General features: G+C 45.2%; 1 protein-coding gene across 1 annotated transcript in view; it reads right to left on the bottom strand.

Moving 5' to 3' along the window:
• Positions 1 to 253: 253 nt before the first annotated feature.
• LOC308151786 (contactin-associated protein-like 2) overlaps positions 254 to 1655 on the bottom strand; it is a gene marked incomplete at both ends in the record, with an annotated part of 58240 nt that continues 56838 nt past the window's right edge. The window contains 2 exons of the mRNA XM_080524686.1: positions 254 to 453; positions 833 to 907. Of these exons, the coding sequence (XP_080380812.1) occupies positions 254 to 453; positions 833 to 907 (275 nt within the window). The remainder of the gene's footprint in view (positions 454 to 832; positions 908 to 1655) is intronic.

Genomic DNA, 1655 nt, shown 5'->3' with positions numbered 1-1655 from the left:
TGACTCCGCCCACCATGTAAATACGGTAAAGACAAGACAGCCAATGAGCACACACCTAGTCCCAGGGGTCTATATCATCACCACCACCATCATCATCCTCATCATCAGCCCCTGTATCTCTCGTATTCATCATCATCATCATCATCATCATCATCATCTAAGCTCCGCCCCCTCTCACAGCCGAGGGCGCCTAAGTGGGCGAACAGAGAGAGATCTGCCCGGCAACAACATTTCCCGACGTCCTGATTGGCTGTTAGATGAACCACTCCTTCTTGCTCTCATCGATGGTCTCTGTGAAGGCGGGGTCGTTGACGATGATGGCGGCGTCGGCGCAGTCGGCTGACTCCGCCCCCTTGGCCTCGTTGGTGTGGTAGGAGCCCTTGTGGCGGAACAGGTGACGCACCAGGAACACCAGGGTGCAGAGGATGGTGAAGATCACCACGGCGATGATACCTGTCAACAACAACAACAACAACGTCAGGGGGGTATTCCATCAACGTGGCTAAAGGAAAATCTAGGCTTATTTTGATGAAGTCTTGCGAGATTTATCAAAATAAGCCTGGATTTTCCTTTAGCGACGTTGATGGAATACCCCCCAGGTGTGTGACGGTGATTGTTTGGCCTGGGGGATATTCCATCAATGTCGCTTAAGGACAAGCCACGCTTATTTTGATAACATACAACATTTATGAGGACCTTCCCCTTTGATAGCACAGAAGCAGACTTCCTCATTCAGGATAATAAAGTTGTATTGAGTTTTAGAATCTCAAACAGCACATTTATGAGGAACCTTTGATGACAGTCGTAACAGTATTCATATGTTAAACCTCACCTCCGACAACGGCAGAGTTGCGGTCGACTCCGTCCTGACTGACCATCTCCTCGTTGAAGGGGAACACAGCACCAGCTGACCACAAGACAAGGCCAGTTTATTAGTACAGCACATTTCATCCAACAGGGGCAATCCAAAGTGCTTTACATACATTATTAAAAAATACAGCAAGAGGAGCATAGTAAGAAAAGGGACTATAACAAGTAAATAGATAAACATTCAATAAGACAATAGTTAATGGATAAAAGACATTGATAGAAGTTTGTGTTTAATCATAACTGCTGCAAAACATAAAGGTTTTTAGCTTAGATTTAAATAGGGGTTTGGGCCTGTTTGATTTCTTCAGGGAGTTTGTTCCAGGAGCATGCTGCACAGTGTTTTGTTTTCACTCTTGGAATGATTAGCTGATTAGTCTCAAGCACAGTTACATCTTCATCATCAACAGCATCACAATAATGCATTTATTTTGTATAGGGCTTTTCTTAGTACTGAAAGACACTACATTCCAGAACAAAAATAGCTAGATAATAGGAGTTTTATGTACAAAAGGTCTCCATACTAGTAGACTCCATACTAGTAGACTTCATACTAGAAGCCAGAGCCCACAGAGTGTGTGTGTGATGCATTGGCCCACTCTTGACATCCCTGGTGAGAACACACAGGACATAGACATAGATAGAGACTCTATCTCTCCACAGAGACACACTGGACCTTCATATAGAGATGAATTTCACAGACGGAGGCTAGCAGTGGGTGGAGAGACAGGCTGCTCTGTTCAGCTGGCATCTCCGTGGGCCTCCGCTACTCATGCAAATGTGTCACT

This window comes from Nansenia antarctica, assembly GCF_963989245.1.
Source record: "Nansenia antarctica genome assembly, chromosome: 2".
In the NCBI taxonomy this organism is placed as follows: domain Eukaryota; kingdom Metazoa; phylum Chordata; class Actinopteri; order Argentiniformes; family Microstomatidae; genus Nansenia; species Nansenia antarctica.
This window is presented reverse-complemented; position numbering and strand designations above follow the sequence as displayed.